The sequence below is a fragment of the Dama dama genome, chromosome 12 (genome assembly GCF_033118175.1).
Source record: "Dama dama isolate Ldn47 chromosome 12, ASM3311817v1, whole genome shotgun sequence".
NCBI lineage: Eukaryota > Metazoa > Chordata > Mammalia > Artiodactyla > Cervidae > Dama > Dama dama.
Genome location: NC_083692.1, coordinates 25,815,568 through 25,833,576, shown reverse-complemented (window position 1 = coordinate 25,833,576; position 18,009 = coordinate 25,815,568). Strand labels below are relative to the sequence as shown.

The following is an 18,009-nucleotide window of genomic DNA, read 5'->3' as shown; positions in this document are numbered from 1 at the left end:
GTTTATTTTAGCAAGCTCTTTAGGTGGATCTGATACATAGTAAAGTTTTCAACCACTGCCCTGCAGTATAAAAGTTTGATATTTAAATTCCTGACAGAGGAACTTCGTAACAGAAAAAGAAACAAATACAACCAATGAGTGAGTCGTCCTTGGGAATTTATCATGACAGTGTTAGTCTCAGGCATCTGGAAGAATTTACTAGTGAAATAAAACATGTACATCTTGTTTCCTGTTAGGTGAAGCGCTTCATGCAATATGATAGAAGTGATGCTCAGATCCGTTCAAAAGCATTTATTGGGCAGTTTCTATTTATTCACCTTAAGAGGACAGATTTTTGTTAAGACCTGTATTGACTCATTTATATAGCCAGAGCTGTTATATAATAGCACTGGCCTTGAAAGAAGAGTGTCAATTGATTATTGTTGTATATATTTGTGACAAAAAATATAAACCAACATGTGCAAATTTTAGCTTACCCATCCAAGCCTTGTTTTCCAGTTAAAACCTACTAAGATATTTTTCTTTCCATAATTCATCCGTATGTGAGTTGGTATGTTTTATTATTAATAGTAATAAATATATAGATACCAACTATTTTTACTTTTTTGTTCTACCCATTTTTCCTTCCTTGAATGATGCCTATATTTCCAAATCAGCAAGGATATATTTATTTATGATTTGTCTGTTTTCTAATAGGACTTTTGCATATTTACATAAAAATTATAGTTAAAGTAGCTGCCTGTGCATTGACAGTTTTGACATTTTTATTTTCTCAGTCTTGGCTGACTACAGCTTATTTTGTCTATTACATCTGACTGAGACCATTAGAATCTTGTTGCTGAAACTACAAGTCATGGTGTTAAATTTCCCTCTGAGGTATAGAAAATAGAACCATATACTTGAGTGCACTTTGCCTCAAAGGGGTGTAGCCTAAAAGGAGCATAAATGTTAATGTGGTAAATATAACCAGCTTTTTCTTCATAGTATTTCTTTCATTTAGATTTATGTAATTTTTCCTGGAAATTTTATGCTATTCTGAGATATTTTAATCTAAAATGTATTTACCTTGATATTTTTAGATATTTTATTAATGTTGCCATTTCATGATCTCTGCTTACCTACTAACCTTAACTCTTAGTACTTTCTAGTTTGCATACTAAACTTCTGCTTTGTTGAGCAATCAGTAGTTCTTCAGAAACACTCTACTTTCTTACTCTGTTCCCTTTTACATTTTACTACTTTGCTGATTCAGCCCCCACTCTCATCTCTCCTGAGCATTTTTGGTTATGTCATAAAACCAGACATGAAACAAAGGACTGGTTGCAAATTGGGAAAGCAGTACATCAAGGCTGTATATTGTCACCCTAGTATTTAATTTCTATGCAGAGTACATTATGCAAAATTTCGGGCTGGATAAAGCACAAGCTGGAGTCAAGGTTGCCAAGAGAAATATCAGTAACCTCAGATATGCAGATGACACCACCCTTATGGCACAAAGTGAAAAGGAACTAAAGAGCCTCTTGATGAAGATGAAAGTTCAGTTCAGTTCAGTTGCTCAGTTGTGTCCAGCTCTTTGTGACCCCATGGACTGCAGCACACCAGGCCTCCCTGTCCATCACCAACTCCCAGAGCTTACTCAAACTCATATCCATCAAGTTGGTGATGCCATCCAACCATCTCATTGTCTGTCATCCCCTTCTCTTCCTTCCGTCAATCTTTCCCAGCATCAGGATCTTTTCCAGTGAGTCGGTTCTTTGCATCAGGTGGCCAAAGGATTGGAGTTTCAGCTTAAGCATCAGTCCTTCCAAAGTAATTGTCTCTGCTTTTTAATATGCCGACTAGGTTGGTCATAGCTTTTCTTCCAAGGAGCAAGCATCTTTTAATTTCATGGCTGCAGTCACCATCTGCAGTGATTTTGGAGCTTCCCAAAATAAAGTCTCTCACTGTTTCCATTGTCTCCCTGTCTGTCTGCCATGAAGTGATGGGACCGGGTGCCATGATCTTAGTTTTCTGAATGTTGCGTGTTAAGCCAGCTTCTTCACTCTCCTCTTTCACCCTCATCAAGAAGCTCCTTAGTTCTTCCTGACTCTCTGCCATAAGGATGGTGTCATCTGCATATCTGAGGCCATTGACACCTCTCCCAGCAATCCGGACTCCAGCCTGTGCTTCATCCAGCCTGGCATTTTGCATGCTGTACTTTGCATATAAGTTGAATAAGCAGGGTGATAATATACAGCCATGAAGGTGAAAGAGGAGAGTCCATGGGGTTTCAAAGAGTTTGACACAACTGCGTGACTGAACAACAGCAGCAACTAGTGTTTAGGATTCAGCCCAACCATGTCTTTGTCTGAGAATCCATTCTTGATCCTTCTCATCTGGATAAGGTCCTCTTTCTGTCTGTTCCTGCACTTGGCTAACTACTGTCACTGTACTTGTCACAGTGTGAAAACTCTACAGTTTTCTCTTTGAATCTTCGGTCTTTTGAAGTAATGGACCATATCTTAATCCATTGTTGTATTACAGTGCTGAGCTCAGAACCCAGTACATTTAATAAAATGCCCATCAAATGAATGAGGAACAAATACATGGATGAATAATACTGATTGATTTGGGTGGCATTTGTATTTGACTGAAACTCATTCCTGTATTATCAATTGATATTTGTCATTTTAGATGTGCTAATCCATGCCTGTTATATCTTTGATCCCACACCTTGGACCTGGTGAATGTTGTTACATAAGTGAATTGGACTTTAAGACTATATTTTTATAAAATCATACAATGACATATTTAGATTTAGGCATTTCATAATTAAAGTCTAATCTTCTTAGAGGCTTCTTTCTTTTAAAGATTTGTTGATCTGCCTTATACCCCATTTGTCTAAGCATTGCTTTTGCATATTTGGGTTCTGTTTGGAGTTACAGGTTCCATTGCATTGTGGATTATTTTGTGACCTAGATAGAGGATTCTTGTTAATATCATATAGTAGTTTCCTCTGAAATTCTGTGTTCTCATATCATTATGGTAGATTATTAGACATAATAGTTTTGTAGTTTAGTTAACTATGATAGTTATCAATGTTATAAAATATAAACACATACCCTGTTATTCATAACCAACAGGAAGACCTAATAAGTGACTTATAGTCTCTAGCAACCTAAACAATATTGAATTGATTTGGATTGTTGAACACAATAAGTATAAAAAGAAAAAGGAGAACCCAGAGTCAAATGTAATTCACTCAGCCTATACAATACTTTGATTTTTAATGATTAATCAGAGAGCACATAGAGATCATTGTTTTTTCTTCCAACTCCTTATTCATATATTAATCATCTCCTTTGTTGTGTAAGAATAGGAAGATATTTAGGAAGACATGGTTCATATTTATGTGCTTTAAACTTTTTGGATTAGATCTGAATTAGCAGCTCAGAGTTTTTGTTTTCTTCTTAATACCGAACCTTGAAACCTCTTATTCAAGGAAATGAATTGCTATCTATACTGATGCTATTTGCTTACCAAAAACATTTATTTTTCAAAACTGGAACTAAGATGGAAAGGTGGTAGATTAGGGTGTTAACAAAGAGCAAGTGGAGAGAATAAGTCAAGATTTTGAAGGTATTAATTCAAAGTCACATTCTAATATTTTAGTGTATTCTGTATGCCATAATCTAGGTACTTTCACTTATGTTACTTTTAAGTTATTTAATCTCAAGTGAAAATTGTAGTTTATTTTGCCATAGGCTCTTCTTTTATATCATTTCAATGCTTAACTTTTTAGTTTATATATGTTTGCATTTGACATATTGGCTGGTCAAATTTTATTCATTTATTTATACACTTGGCCTTTGTAGTCAGAGAATTCTGAACTTATATTTCATCTCTGTTGTTCAGTTTTTAGCTAGGTGAATTACTTATCTTCTGAGACTTAAGTTTCTTCATTCATAAACCAAGAAATTAAACTTCTTGGTTAAAGCTTATTTTAGTTTCGGGCTCCAGAATTCCACTTAACCACAAAATGGGATTATTTTGTAGGAATACATGGATATCTTTTGGAACTCAGTAAAATCAGGAAGCAAGTCAAGACCTCATAAGTCTCTAGAAATGAAATTGGGAAGCTGGTAGAAACCCAGACTTTTAATTTCTGTCTCTGTCTCTCTTTGTCTTATCTCTGTCTTTTCCTTATTTATTTTCTGACTCTCTTTGTATATCTGCCTTACTCTTCTCTCTCTTCCCCTGCAGATCAGCTTTCGTTGTTTTAGTGTGCGTTTAGCCAAACACGGGAACCTGACAGCTCCTAAATTTGTGTAACTTCAGTTTGAGTGACCAAGTGAGACTAAATGGTGGCCCTTAGTTTATATACTAAATCAACAGGAGAAAGAAACTAATTGATCTAGCTTGTATCAGGGGGGTGTGTACCCTGTCCAGTCCACTGTGGGTTAAGGAGGGAGGGTTCCATAATACAAACATGGCTACTCTATAGGTGGTGGCAGGGGTTAGTGTTAAAGTGGGTGATAGCTGCTGGCTGTCCACTTAATGGTGCGTACACACAGACCACACACACACACACACACACACACACACACATCAGATTCAAAACATGAGTTATTATTTAAAATTGCAAAACATGCGTTAGTTAGTAATCAAAGGCTGTTGGAATTTCTTAACTACTTCATTGCTAGGCAGTCTTTGAAGGGTAGGAAGATGAAGAGATGGTTCTAGTGGAGTATTAGTTGCATTGCTCATGCTGTCCCTGTCTGCTTTAACAATATGAAAGTGGAGTAATAAACTCATTGAACTAATAAGTCATATGTAGGCACAGTCATTGATTGTTTTTAGTCATTAAATAGTGTCAATTAATTTGTATGTATTCGTTGTGTAAGTTAATGTAATGTAATGTAATGTAACTGGTAGAAACCTAACCTTGAAGGTATTTTTGGCATTTGTGGTGGCAGAGAATAAATCATCTGTCATTCTCAAAACATGCATGTGGCATTGGAGTAAAATTCCTTTAAAGAGTTTTCTGGCACTCTAAAAGGACTAGTTAGAGACTGTTTTCAAGATGTAAGAGAATATTATCCTCTTTGTTCAGAAATATTAAGAAAAGAACATCAAGTGGTGATTTCTTTAATCAGATGGAAAGTTGAAGCGATCTTGATGAATTCACTAAAATGGTTTGCTGTGGTTGAGTATTATGAGACAGTTTTCAGATGTTTGTGTAGCAGGTCTAAAAGTGACCAATTTATAGAACAGGAAGCAGATTATTTCATTAGCTTATATGTTACTATTATATGCCGTGAATCTAAGGTAAATCTGCACGACGGTATGTGGCTTCTATCCCTGGAAAGAATAAAGTCTGATGTAAAGGCTAATTCTTTTTAATTGATGATCTGTCATTTTATATACGCTTCCCTGATAGCTCAGTTGGTGAACAATCTGCCTGCAACGCAGGAGACCCCAGTTTGATTCCTGGGTGGGGAAGATCTCCTGGAGAAGGGGTAGGCTACCCACTCCAGTATTCTTGGGCTTCCTTTGTGGCTCAGCTGGTAAAGAATCCACCTGCAATGCAGGAGACCTGGGTTTGATCCTTGGGTTGCGAAGATCCCCCAGAGAAGGGAAAGGCTACCCACTCCAGTACTCTGGCCTGGAGAATTCTATGGACTGTATAGTCCATGGGGTCACAAAGTGTCGGACCCGACTGAGCAACTTTCACTTTCACTTATATAAGACTTCAAGAGAGCTTATATATTAGTATAAAGAAGTTCTAAGTTTTAGATGTGATTAAAATAGAAGTTTAGTCCCATATTAAAACCGAATAGAAGATACAAATTCATTATCTAAAATTAATATTTAAAGCTTTAGAAAAAATTATTTATGTTTTTGAATAGATTATCAATCACAGATTTTTTTTTCCTCCAGTTAGATGGTATTTTGGGACTCTTTGGATGTTACATACCTTCAAAATATATGTTGCATGTGACATACCATATGCAGTTTTGACCATGGTAAAGTTTATTGATGAATTAATATAGAAATGACTTAAATAAAAATTTGTTAATTGGATATTTGTATGAAGGAAATCAGAATATGTAAAGAAAATGGGAATTTGGAGGCTGGAGTAAGCATGCTGCTTATAGCACTTTTCCTTCTCTACTGAAGCTCAAAAATTTAGTTGGTTTCTGAGTAATTATTAATAAGCCATTTATTACCTTCTGCATAAAAGGCAAATATAATTCTACCAGGTTTATAAAACATGTAGCCCTCCCTGAAGTTAAAGGCTTATTTATGGTTTTAGGGATCATATAGTTAACTGCAGATCTATCAGCTACAGTAATATGAGCCCAGTGACTCTGTGGCTGTGCCTCTGGCTGATAAAGACATTAATGTTGACAAAGTATAGCAGCAGCATCAGTTAGTTGAGGGTATGGCTCAAGTGCAGTATATCATTTTATGAGAAATATCCCTTTAAACTTTTACTAACAAACTGCCTTAGCTTTGAAATGAGGAGAGGCTTTAAGGCAGTTTTCCATCAGAGAAGACAAACACAAAATTCCTTGCCAAGTAATCTTTTAGAATTTCTTAAATTGCAGACCTCTGCCCCAAATTATATCCTTCATCTGAGGTGTAAAGAGCCTCTCCTGACAGTTTTTGTAAACCACGCTTAGGTATTTAATTCAGTCTCATATAAATTCTTATAACTTGCAGAATATAAAACAATCTAACATTATTTCCTACAAAAATAACTACCAAAGTTTACTTCTGAAACAGCTGTTAGAATGGTATATTACCTTTTAATTCAGGCTGTTTATCATAATGATATAGAGTTTGAGTCATTTGGCCTAGTTGATGTCAAAGACCATGATTTTAAAGAAAGCAGCCACAAGTTGAATCCACTCCCGAAACTGTTAGATTTATATATAGAGAAATTGTCTTTTATGATTAGAGAGAGCATTCTTCATCTTGTATATCTTTAAGTACCTGTCTTATTGATTCCTTACTCTGTCTTTGAACAGTGCCTATTTGAGAGGTGGGTTAAATTTTTCAGGCAAGAAAAGAGAATAAGCTGCTCAAAGCATATATTGTTCCATTAGCCTAATTCTTTAGTTATCTATTTTTCCACTGAAATTATATTTAGCTGTTTATAATGTCATGACATCAGGATTCCCCAAGAACAAGTAGAAAAAAGTAAATTGGAAGCGGCATTAGAAGTCACACTTCATCACAATGCAGTATTGTATCAGTTACTACACAGATCATTGCTGCTCACTGTGAGAGCGGACCTGTGCCAGAGAGCGCACACCAGGAGGCGAGGCTCTTGGGGCTGTTTTGTCGGTTGCTGACCATACCTCGTGTCCGACTCTTTGCGACCCCATGGACTGCAGCACGCCAGGCCTCTCTGTCCATCACCAACTCCCAGAGCTTACTCAGACTCATGTCCATTGTGTCAGTGATGCCATCCAACCATCTCAGCCTCTGTCGTCCCCTTCTCCTCCTACCTTCAATCTTTCCCAGCTTCAGGGTCTTTTCAAATGAGTCAGCTCTTTGCATCAGGTGGCCAAAGTATTGGAGTTTCAGCTTCAGCATCAGTCCTTCCAATGAATATTCAGGACTGATTTCCTTTAGGATGGCCTGGTTGGATCTCCTTGCAGTCCAAGGGACTCTCAAAAGTCTTCTCCAACACCACGGTTCAAAAGCATCAATTCTTCAGCACTCAGCTTTCTTTATAGTTCAACTCTCACATCCATACATGACTACTGGAAGAACCATAACTTTGACTAAACGGACCTTTGTTGGCAAAGTAATGTCTCTGCTTTTTAATATGCTGTCTAAGTTGGTCATAGCTTTTCTTCCAAGATCAAGCATCTTTTAATTTCATGGCTGCAGTCACCATCTGCAGTGATTTTGGAGCCCTCCAAAATAATGTCTGTCACTGTTCCATTGTTTCCCCATCTATTTGCCATGAAGTGATGGGAGCGCATGCCATGATCTTAGTTTTCTGAATGTTTCACTTTCATCAAGAGGCTGTTTAGTTCTTCTTCTCTTTGTTCTTTTAGACGTTATAATGTCACCATTGCCTGTAGTAATATATTGCAGTTAAAGGATATATGAAAATGATTTATTTTAATAGGTATTAATATTCCTACTTGTTCTTATATTTCTTAATTAGCTTATTTAAAAGCACTTCTGTTTCATTTTCTTCCCACGTCAGCTCATAGAATATTCTCCCTCTCTTTCATTCCATCTTCCTCTCTCAGTTTTATGGTTTCCTGACCTGAGTAATGGTTGATTTGAAATGATAGCCAAAGTAAGATTCTAGCTGTGTATAATATGAAATAGTAGGAAATAGCATTAACATGCGGTTGTAAATCTGGATAATTTAAGCTGCTCCCCTTTATAATTATTTATATTTTTTATTAAAACTTCATACTAGAAGCAAAAAGAGAAAAAGTAAATATTATTAAAAGGATTTAAAAAGTTGTTACATAACAATGAAGACTGAGGAGTGGCCTGTCTGGTTACCACAGTTCCCTTCGGAAATAATGGCTTCTGATTTCCTCAGAACTGACACGACTCAGCATATGGAAGTCAGACTGCCTTGCCTCAGAAAGATAATGTGCTTCATGGTATTGTAAAGCATAATTACTGAAATAAGTAAAGTGGAAATAGCAAGGGATAGAAATAGTAGCTAAAAATTAAATTACTGACACTGAAGTAAAGCTTGCCTCCTGTCACAGAGAGTGAAGAAGAAAAAGCAAGAAATTAAAACAGAGAATGTAATAGACAATGGAGGTCCAGCAAAGATCCAACATTATGCTAATTGCATGAAGTAGAGAATCAAAAATGTGGAGGAGAAAAATTATTCAAAGATATAATAAAGTTTTTTCTGAGAAGAATTAACAATTGAATCCTCAAGTCAAAATGATATTTTGAGTCCTAGGGATTTTGAGTGCTTGACATACCTAGGTTAATTGATAGAACTTTGATATTTCTCCAGGTATTCAGAAAAAAAGGGCATATCATTTCAGAGGAGAAGGGCAGAATAAGACTCTTAGTAAACCTCTTCTCAGGGACAGCCAGTGCTGGAGATCAGTGTAGCAATAGCCAAACACTTCTGAAGTAAAGAGGATGTGATCCAGAAATATTGTTCCTAGCCAAGATACCATTCATTTATAAAGTCAGCAAGCAGACATTCCCAAATACTCATGAGGCCCTCTTGAAAAAAAAAAAAAAAATCAGTTAATAATGAAATCCAGCCAATTAAAAGGTAAAACAAATTGGTAACAAGATTGGCAGCAACTCTATTTAATATGAAATAAAAGATATTTTTAATAAAAGATATTTATGCAGTTTATGATTGTGGATCTGATATGTTATAAAGTTTGACTGTGAAAAATAACATGCCAACAAAATTTTGTTTTGATAGGATGTATAAATATTCTTATATTTTAGTTAATAACATCTACAATTTTAAATATAAAGATATTAGTCTACAAATACTTTCTTATTTTTTTAACCTTAGAGCTTTTAGAAAATATCCATTTGAAATTGAGCAATTCGTATATTTTCACTGACATGTTTCTGTTAAATTCAGGTAAGATTAAATTATTATATTTTAAAAGCACAGACATTATCATCCAATTTTTTTAAGTGAAAATTAAACTTTATTTTAAAATAAGTGCTTACAACAATTTTCGGCTTTTGAATTGCCTCCCAATGCTATTCCAAGCAGCCTGTACATTTTGCCAGACAGTCCCTTGGAATGAGACTATCATCCAAGTTTTATGAAAGCTTTTAAAATCTGTTTTCATATGGGCATTAAAATGCCTAGAATTATGTTAATGTAAATGTTAGCCTATTTTAACTTTCTATGTAATTGTATTTGAGGTATCTCTCTTCATACTTCTTTTAAAATCACTTTAATCCTTTCAAAGAGTGGGTACTAACTTTTATAAAAATTATTAAAGTAAGTATTTACTTATTTAGGAAAAAGTTATAACTAACAGATTAGAAAAAAAAAGTAGGGCCCAGAAATGAGGTAAGTCAAATATTTAGTTTGTTTTATAGCTCGGAGAACGTCCATGTCTTCTCTTTGTCTGCTGCTCTTTTTACTCTCTAATAATGGATGGAATTAAGATGTTTCTGGGAGTAGTGGAATATAGAGCCACACTGTGTTACGAAAAGAACAAATCATAGGCACTGTGTGTGTGCATTGCATACCCATGTGTGTGTGTCTGTGTATGCTGGATTTTTTTTATTTAGGCAAATTTACCTATTTTAGTACATGTGCTATGCATATTTTCTGAATAAAATTGTATTATTTAGGTAGTGTTTAGAAGCAATTACAAATTAGGCATAAAAGATGTCAGCACAGTCTTAACACTGAATCTCATGCATTCTTCAGTTCAGTTCGGTCGCTCAGTCATGTCCAACTCTTTGTGACCCCATGGACTGCAACACTCCAGACCTCCCTGTCCATCACCAACTCCCAGAGTCCACCCAAACCCATGTCCATTGAGTCGGTGGTGCCATCCAATCATCTCAGCCTCTGTCGTCCCCTTCTCCTCCTGCCCTCAATCTTTCCCAGCATCAGGGTCTTTTTAAATGAGTCAGCTCTTCGCATCAGGTGGCCAAAATATTGGAGTTTCAGCTTCAACATCAGTCCTTTCAGTGAACACCCAGGACTGATCTCCTTTAGGATGGACTGGTTGGATCTCCTTGCAGTCCAAGGGACTCCTAAGAGTCTTCTCCAACACCACGGTTCAAAAGCATCAATTCTTTGGCGCTCAGCTTTCTTTATAGTCCAACTCTCACATGCATTCTTGGACTGTTAAAATTTTGCTAAACATTGGTATTACTGGGACTTAGATTTGCACAGTTACTTTGTGTATGCCTGCCTAATTTTATAAAAGCAAATGTAACAATATTAGTTGTGTGATAACATTACTAATTTGCTTGTTTGGGGGAAAGGTAATCAATCTGAATTAATGACAATTGTGAATTATATAATGAAGATAAATACAGCTATACTGCTCTTGAGTTCATGTGAGCCAGAAGAAGTCTAAACTGTTTCTAATTAGAAAGCCCTCTGAACCTGATATATAGTACCGTCTATTTATACATCAATTATTACTGTACTTGTGTTCTGAAGAAATTTGTTTTTTCTTTAAAATTCTCGCACCAACCTTGGCCCCAGTGAACTTCTATACAATTAACTTTTAAAACAAATATTCCTCTATGGTTTAAGAAAACTGACACTATTCACTCATTTAGCTTGATTTCCTACTACTCCTTTGGCCAAAACGTTTGTTCAGGCTTAAAAACCCAACAAATTTTTTGTCCTGTCCATTATTTTCTATTCTCCTATGTGCTATATACTCCAGCCATATAAAATTATTTCCACATTTTCTTGAATACAGTGTGCTCTTTCATACAGCTCTTCCTTCTGCTTCAGGTAATTTTCCCTTCCTTCATCATCCAAAATCCTTAATGCTTAGAATGGGTTGAATGTGACTGCTCTTTTTAAGTTCTTAGCGATACCAGACGTTCTCTCTTCTTGCTCTAGTCCAGACTCTTATATCCAAATCATAACTGTTATTATATAATGTGGTTCATATTTCAAAATTTGTGTCTGACTCTTCCACCTGGTTATGAACTCCTTAAGTATAGTAGATGTTTCTGATTTGTGTTTGTGTCCTTCTGTCCTGTAACAAGCACTAAATTGTTTTTTGATTGAACTATGATTCTTGCTCCTACAGAGATCATATTATCAGATTTTCTTTCTTTCCTTTCTTTCCCTCCTTCTTGTCTTTCTCCAGCATTTCTTTCACTCTCTCTTTCCCTAATTCTGTTTTTTTTTTCCTTTATCAATGATATACAGAAGACAAGAAATTTAAGTAGTAGGTGTTTGTCAGACAGAAGAGAATCCAGGTTTTTAAGAGATGATCCATAGACACAGTTCAAATACTACACAGGGTATACACTGGAAAATAATTGCCCACGCCAGCTCAGCCTCCAGCTCCTGGATCCCCCTTCCCTTTGTGTATCCATTCAGAGATATCTCCCTGTCTGGGAGGAAAGAAGCAAATACATGACATACCAATGTGTTACTTCTCTGGTTAGAATGATCTCCTAGCTTTGTGTTTGGTGTTTGAGAGCTCTGCCTACTTGATTTTGTCCTTATGAGTTCATATTTTTTTTTCTTTATGACTGTATAAAAATCGCTTTGTTGACAATGAGTTCACCGGTAGAAAATGTGATATTTTAATAGCCACTTAAAACATGAAAAACATTAATTCTAAGACTCTGGAATTGGGAATGACTTTGCAGCGAGCCTCTTCAACCCAACAAAGTCAATTTGTTTTTCACATGGGATAAAAAGAGACAGGAAGGGGGCAGTTTGTGCCTTTGCTGAAGTCTGAACACCTTGACCTAACTGAAGAGCTGTTCTTCTATCTTTGCTTCATGGGGCCAAAAAATAGATGCCATTGGGAAAATCCCTTGAAATGTCTCTCTCTCTCTTTCCTCTTCAGCCAGCACTGGGGAACACTTATAATTGAAATGGTTTCATTACCTAGATGGCAGCATGGTGGTACCCAGTATGCTCACTGTCTATTTCCTAAGTGCGGACTGGTGTCCAGAATACATTAGGCATAAGAAGAACTTAGAGTTCTTCTGTGGAACCTGTAATTTCTCCTCCGGAGAAAAGATTTCAAGACACTGCCATGTAACTGTAGGGTTCAGTACCTCAGTGAAATCCTACTTAAGATGTTGTTTTCCTAGTTTCCTGGTATTTGTTGGAAATAGATTTCATACATCAGGCTGGAATTTATATGCCTGAGGGCAAAGGATAGTAATCTTTCACCTCCTTCTGCCACTCCATCTGCCTTGATAAAAATCTCTGTGGGAAGAAGTGTTGTTAGTGCTATATTTTGGGAATTTGACACATTTGTAATTTCGTCAGAAGGGGGAAACAAACAAAAGCATTTCAGTATTGACTTGGGGAAATGTTACATCCTGCAGCTTGGGTTATTTTATCTATGTTTTGTTAACACACATGCGTGCACACACACACACACACATATTTAGCATATAGTACAGTACAATAAATAATGGAGGAAAATAGAAAGTACTTTGTTGATACCTGAAAACAAAGCCTAGGGCATAAGATGAATTGTTCCTTCATAAGATTAGTTGTGTGAATACATTTGAGTGTAGTATTAGTTTAAAATTTCCCATTTCAGTATGAAGAAATTCAAATTTCTTTTACCTTTGAACTTGATATTAGTAGTCTGTGGCCTATCACTGTCTTTGATGAAAGGCCCCCAAAAGTTTATATTTAGTTCAGGTTTAGATTGACGTATTTAAGAACATGAAAGTGGCATGAGATTCTACCTCTGAAAGCTTAAAATACATTATGTCTTTTAACTTCAGCTTCCTTGTTCTGACAAGGCAGGACAGTATACAAGAAAAACCCAAAAGCTCTGAAAGGATTAACACTCGGTTGTTGATAATGTTTACTTCACTGGGGTGTTGTGTAGCTTACTTAGCACTGGCAAAGCAACTTAATACTGCTGGATGAAAGACAGTTAAGTTATTAAAGGTTTGGTAGTGCTGTTATGATGGTGATGTTGCAAGCCAGTGATCATTTTTTCATTGGTGACGTGGAGGGAAGCTGAGATATAGTGTGGTTTGAATCTAGAATGCTTTATGAAGTAGTCTCATCTTTAATATGTCAGCTGAAAGTCAGTTGTTGCCTTTCTCTTAAACTATTCTGGTGTGTAACCAAGACAAATGTGTACTTTTAAAGCAGACTTTTGTGGTGTGTGTGTGTGTTGCGGGGAGGGGGGTTGTATAACCTAGTAGGAGTGTACTTTACAGATACAGTTAACAGTGCAAACAAGTCTCAGATGAATTATAACAATTCTTCACATGACTTGATTGTGACTAAAAAGGTATAAAATCAATTGCAAGATAATAATAAAAAATTCTTAACTGGGAATAAACAAAGGTCATTGCTTCTAGATCTCACCTCCTAGTTCTTCGGAAAATTTCCAGTTGCTTATTAACTGAGGGATTAATTATGAGGGCTTTTCTGCAGCTTTGTGCATTTGCAGCCGTATGTGCAGTTGATGTTTTGCCAGCTCCATTCTTAAAATAGGCACTGAATGCCTTTGGATATATATGAGGATTTTTCACTTTGGTTTTGTGTCATCATTGTTTCTTTGCTGAAAAATCGTTCACAAAAAATGATTGTGTGAGTGTGACTTGAAGTAAAATATGCATTTATAATTTATGGACAGAAGAATGATTGGGTTCCCTTTATTCTAGCAATGGCTTCTGATAGGGAATGTGATTGTTTTCTTTTAGAGAATGAATGCACAAGTGATGAGGTCTTCATTAATTATCAAAGACAAAGATCTGCTCAAACTTCAGCCTTTGATGGAAAGCAAAGAAAGACTCTGCTAGAGGATGGACTTGCAATTGGGAAATGTCATTCTTTCATGCAGGTAGCCTGCTGCTGCTGCTAAGTCACTTCTGTCATGCCCGACTCTGTGCGACCCCATAGACGGCAGCCCACCAGGCTCCCCCATCCCTGGGATTTTCCAGGAAAGAACACTGGAGTGGGTTGCCATTTCCTTCTCCAATCCATGAAAGTGAAAAGTGAAAGTGAAGTTGCTCAGTCGTGTCCGACTCTTAGCGACCCCATGGACCGCAGCCTACTAGGCTCCTCCGTCAATGGGATTTTCCATGCAAGAGTACTGGAGTGGGGTGCCATTGCCTTCCCCGGCAGGTAGCCTAGTTCTGTCTTAATAATGAGGGCTTCCCTGGTGGCTCAGTGGTAAAGAATATGTCTACCAATGCCGGAGATTCAAGTTCGTTCCCTGGTTTGTGAATATTCCCTGGAGGAGGAAATGGCAACCCACTCCAGTATTCATGCCTGGGAAATCCCATGGACAAAGGATCCTGGCAGACTCCCAATTCATGGGGTTGCAAAAAGAGACATGACTGACTGAGTGACTTAACACTGACAGTTTCTAATAATGATACTAGTGGAAGTTTGCAGACATATTAATCACCTTTTCCTCTAAAATAACCCCTATGGACCTTCCATCCAGTGATTTATTACAATTTTGTTTGAACATGAATGGGTTATTAGCAATGGAAATAACACATTTTATGTATTTCTGTCTTTTCTTTGGGGGGGGGTGGAAACTTGTTAGGAAACTATCTTCAGTCATTCTTTAATGCATCATTCATTTGCAAGCCATTTCTTGAGCATTTACTGTAGGTCAGCACTTGGGCTGGGTCATGTTTATTGATATGATATGAATATAATATGGTAGCTGCTGTCTGAGTAGAGAATTATCATTTGTGGATGTTATTGGGTGTTTTGCACTCATTCCTTCCCAAGATCCCTCCCTTCTCTACATCCCTTCCTTTTTCTTTCAAAGCAACAGATAATATTTGAGGTTATTTTATTAATATGTTTCACCTGATACTGTAGCCTATCTTCACTGAGTCTTCCAGAAATTCCTTAGCAATGGTAAGATGGTTACTGTTTTATAAAGTGCTTTTTGTTTTCAAACAACGTATTTACTTTGTCCTTCTATGTGTCTTAAAGTATCAGTGTACTGTAATATCATCTGGGCTATATGAACTTAACTAATAACAATGGAATACCAGACCACCTTACCTGTGAAAGTGTAAGTCGCTCAGTCGTGTCCAACTCTTTGCGACCCCGTGGACTATACAGTCCATGAAATTTTCTAGGCCAGAATACTGAAGTGGCAGCCTTTCCGTTTTCCAGGGGATCTTCCCAACCCAGGGATCAAACCCAGGTCTCCCACATTGCAGGCAGATTCTTTACCAGCTGAGCCACAAGGGAAGCCCACCTTACTTGAATGCAGGAACATATATGCAGGTCAAGAAACAGGAGTTAGAACCAGGAAGAACCTGTATGCAGGTCAAGAAACAGGAGTTAGAACCAGACATGGAACCCTGGACTGGTTCAAAATTGGGAAAGTAGTACGTCAAGGCTATATATTGTCAACCCTGCTTATTTAACTTATATATAGAGTACATCATGTGAAATGCAGGGCTGGATGAATCACAAGCTGGAATGAAGATTTATATTCCTGGGAGGAATACCAGTAACCTCAGATATGCAGATGACACCACTCTAATGGCAGGAAGTAAAGAGGAATTAAAGAGCCTCTTGTTGAAGGTGAAAGAGAAGAGTGAAAAAGCTGGCTTAAAACTCGACATTCAAAAAAACTAAGATCAGGGCATCCAGTTCACTTCATGATGAATAGATGGGGAAACAATGAAAACAGTGACAGACTTTATTTTCTTGGACTCCAAAATCACTGTGGATGATGACTGCAGCCATGAAATTAAAAGATACTTGCTTCTTGGAAGAAAAGCTCTGGTAAACCTAGACAGCATATTAAAAAGCAGAGCCATCATTTTGCCTACAAAGGTCCATCTAGTCAAAGCTATGGTTTTCCCAGGAGTCATGTACATATGTGAGAAGGCTGAGTCCCGAAGAATTGATGCTTTCAAACTGTGGTGCTGGAGAAGATTCTTGAGAGTCCCTTGGACTGCAAGGAGATCAAACCAGTCAATCCTAAAGGAAATCAACCCTGAATATTCATTTGAAGGACTGATGCTGAAGCCGAAGCTCCAATCCTTGGCCAGCTGACACGAAGAGCCAACTCACTGGAAAAAACCCTGATTCTGGGAAAGATTGAGGACAGGAGGAGAAGGGGGTGATAAAGGATGAGATGGTTGGATGGCATCATCAACTCAAAGTACATGAGTCTGCACAAACTTAGGGAGATGTTGAAGGACAGGGAAGCCTGGTATGCTGCTGTCCATGGGGTCGCAAAGAGCTGGACATGACTGAACAACTGAACATCATTAACAAACAATTGAAATGAAGTTTGTAAAATAAACTGACAAATTGCTGATCTTGAATCTAATCTTTGTCAGTAGAATTGAAATTAATTTCTGTTCCGCTTAGATTGTGTTGATTTTCTTTTTTGACTTTTGGAATGATTATTTTTTCAGTTCAGTTCAGTCGCTCAGTTGTGTCCGACTCTTTGTGACCCCATGAACCGCAGTACGCCAGGCCTCCCTGTCCATCACCAATTCCCAATTTTTTAACTTAGCTTAAATAAATATACACAGAGATGATTCCATGTAAATGCATATGCAGAATGGAAAGGTATAATTTTGATGTGGTATGATTTTTAGCTATAGATCTATATTAGAAAAATCAGTTTTTTACTTGGTGTGAGTATGCATGAAGATTAAATTTACTTATTAGTCATTGCTTTGACAGCAGCATTGTTCAATCAGAATTCTTGATACTGGTGTATAATTTTTATAGAATTCTTTCCAAAGCTATTAATTCACTTGGAGCAGCTATCAGGCTGGTGTTCTGGGGAAGGATTGTATTCCTTTCTTTATATGATAGGCTATTTTAATGTGACCAAAATTTTTAAAAGCCACCCTTCTTTCATATACCTTCAGATTTTCCTTGGCGACTATGGTGTGAGTGTGCAGAATAGCTAGGGAAGTTACTAAATCTTACTTATTATCTTGATAGTTTTCAGCTAATGTCTCCAAGACAGCATATTAAGAAACCAGATAAGAAACTGTACAATTCTTTGAAGACTTATGATATTCTCTTTAAAAAAGTAGATCATAGCTTAAAATTTGTGAAAATTTCTCTCATTGGACTTATTATATTCTAGTTTATTGAGTTTTCCAAGCAGGGTCCCGTGTAAGCACTTATTTTGATATGGAGAATTTTATTACTACTTTTTTTAAAAGATCAGTCTTTCTGGTTATCTCAGCAGCTGAATTCATATGACAAAACTTCATATTCTTTATAATCTTTATAAAATTTTAGGAAGGTACTGTAAAGATATTCCATAATAGTATGTGCTGTTCTACAATAAAATATGGTAAAAATGTCAATATTTTTTATGTCAAGGTAACATT

The 18,009-nt window shown here is 36.7% G+C and overlaps 1 protein-coding gene across 9 annotated transcripts in view; it reads left to right on the top strand.

Annotated features, from left to right (window-relative positions):
* FUT8 (fucosyltransferase 8) overlaps positions 1 to 18,009 on the top strand; it is a 306,584-nt gene that overhangs the window by 163,072 nt on the left and 125,503 nt on the right. Inside the window, exon 2 of one of the 9 annotated variants that reach the window (XM_061156865.1) lies at positions 14,368 to 14,507. The exons of the other annotated variants lie outside the window; for them this stretch is intronic. Coding sequence (XP_061012848.1) covers positions 14,470 to 14,507 — 38 coding nt within the window. The 5' untranslated portion in view covers positions 14,368 to 14,469. The remainder of the gene's footprint in view (positions 1 to 14,367; positions 14,508 to 18,009) is intronic. 9 annotated transcript variants of the gene reach the window in all.